Source organism: Lissotriton helveticus, chromosome 7, assembly GCF_964261635.1.
Source record: "Lissotriton helveticus chromosome 7, aLisHel1.1, whole genome shotgun sequence".
In the NCBI taxonomy this organism is placed as follows: Eukaryota; Metazoa; Chordata; class Amphibia; order Caudata; family Salamandridae; genus Lissotriton; species Lissotriton helveticus.
In genome coordinates this window covers 69555834-69558138 of record NC_136068.1, presented here as the reverse complement: position 1 = coordinate 69558138, position 2305 = coordinate 69555834, and the positions used below count along the sequence as shown (strand labels likewise).

General features: G+C 44.7%; 1 protein-coding gene across 1 annotated transcript; it reads right to left on the bottom strand.

The window, feature by feature from the left end:
- Positions 1–338: 338 nt before the first annotated feature.
- On the bottom strand, positions 339–2018 carry LOC144766613 (C3a anaphylatoxin chemotactic receptor-like). Its single transcript, XM_078650399.1, has one exon. It carries the CDS (start codon positions 2016–2018, stop codon positions 495–497), a length of 1524 nt encoding a protein of 507 aa, XP_078506525.1. The 3' UTR covers positions 339–494.
- Between the last annotated feature and the right edge of the window lie 287 nt (positions 2019–2305).

Here is a 2305-nt window from a genome sequence, read left to right as displayed (position 1 = left end):
AGCTGGTGGGTTACTCTGTCACAGCAATTACGAATAACCCGTCCTCCGATATATGAATCCTATTATATCCTAATAGATTTATATCCCGTTGTGATGGAGTAACCTGTACGCCAAGATCGAAATCAGGCCCTTTGTGTTTTTATGCAGGTAGCCAGTAGAAGTAGTTTTTGCCTGTAGACATTTTAATAAAATAGCCCGTATATTTAACCCGTTCTGTGCTCCAGTCGGCCAACACTCCCTCCCTGGTGCTTCGAATGACCCTTGGCCAACGTAGCCCAGCCCACCCTTTAGAACACCTGCACCACGGCGGAATGTTTGCCGCGGTAAACGGGTTGAGTAAGTACAAAGAGGAATAACAGCACAACATTGCTGCTGGCTTTAATCATCCGTTGATGAATCTTAAATTGCATCTTCTATGATCTGTTAGAGACCAATGTGATATCTACCCACCTTCCCCCAAGTGAGACGATGTCATGAATTTGCAAATTGTTCTCCTACACTGCAGTTATTTTCAGATTTTCGTCTGTAGAGTTTCTCCTCCTTGTGGGCGCTGTGGAGGTGGTAATATCCTCACTGAATGCGCTCTCGAAAACAGCACGCAGAGACGTACGAAGCTTATCCTTGAAGTCTTGCACACTGAAGACATACACTACCGGGTTAATGCAGCTGTTAGTGTAGGCAAGACACCAGGACAGGGCATCCAAGAGAATCAGTGTTGGGCTTTTGTAGTAGAGCAGTAAGACCCTGATGATATTCCAGGGAGCCCAGCAGACAAAAAAAGCGCTCACAGTAATGAAGACTACCCTCAACGTTTTGGCACTTGACTTTGAAAAATGTGCACCTTGTACTCTCTGGAGTATGAATGCATAGCAGACTACGATTATGGTTAAGGGGATGACAAAGCCAAAAATCAGGCCCATGAAGGTGGTGACAGTGAGGAGTACTGGTGTGGCCATGTCTTCGTACAGACCATAGTGCGTGTCTTCCCATTCTGAGTCGTAATCAGGATGGCAGGTTGGCTGCGGAGTGAAGTCTACAGCAGACGTTCCACCTGGAGTTCTGCTGGAGTCAAAACCTACAAATGACTTGCGAGTTCTTGGTCGATGAGTCGTTGCTGAGCTAATTTTATCATTGGAATTCTGTATTTGTGTAACTTTATCCAGTGAACTGTGACTAGGAATGTCTTGGAGAGTGCTTGTCAATGGTCCAGATGCTGGGACTTTAGCACGAGCATTAGGACTTGCAACATCATTTGTAAAAGCAAATTCAATTAAAGAATTGAAACCGGAAGCAGCCCCTGGTTTTTCTTTTGGGACTGCAGTAGAGTTGGTTATAATGTCCAGCGGACTGAGATTTATGATGTCCTCTACATTGGGCATTTGTTCTATGGATATTGTTAAATGATCCAGCGGAGACTCTTCAGTAGTGGTAGTGAAGTGTTCAAAGGAATCATAATCAAAATAAGGCTCCGAATCTGAACCATAATTGAAATCACAAACTATTTTTCCCTCGTAAGTGGTAAATTGTTCTATGTAGATAAATACAGGTATGCAAGCGAAAAAGGCAAGGAACCAGATGCCGAAGCACAACCCAGAGGCCATGCCCACAGTCCGATGATTCCGAGACCACACTGGCTTGATCACCAGCAAGCACCGATCCAGGTTAATGGCTACCAGGATGAAGACGCTGGCGTACATGTTGAAGATGATGACGGAGGGGAGCAACTTACAGAGGATGTGCCCATAGAGCCAGTGTCCATGCAGGGCTACGGTGCCAATGGCGAATGGCAGGCACACGAGGCACAGAAAGTCTGCGACTGCCAAGTTCAGGAACCAGATGGTGTTCACTGTGCGTTTCATCTTCAGACCAGTGACCCATATGACTATGGCATTCCCAGGAAGGCCAAGGAGAAATGTGAGGCTGAGCATTGCCAAGATGATCATGTATCCTGGAGAGAAGCTTGGGGCCACATCTTCAGTCTCATGGTAGGCACTGTCATTATTCCACAAGGAGGGCATCTTTGCCGGCTGAAAGAGAAGATCACAATTCATAATGAAATGCGGGATAATGTAGGAGATGGCCGGCAATGCAAGTATCATTAATTCATCCCTCCAGTATATATCCACTTTCTGCTTCAAAATCCACATTTATTTATTTATTTTGTGAGTGTTATAAAACGCAAAGATGACCCTTGGGTATTATTGTGCTTCACATAATAAAAAATGTATCCTCCCTTATATTGATGTTGACATGTTTTGTGTAGTTATCGATGAGTTACTTACAAGTTGCATGGTTTCTGGTATAC

What these genes read in the sequence shown, in the direction of transcription:
- LOC144766613 (XM_078650399.1), bottom strand. Translation starts at nt 2,018, where the DNA reads ATGCCCTCCTTGTGGAATAATGACAGTGCCTACCATGAGACTGAAGAT.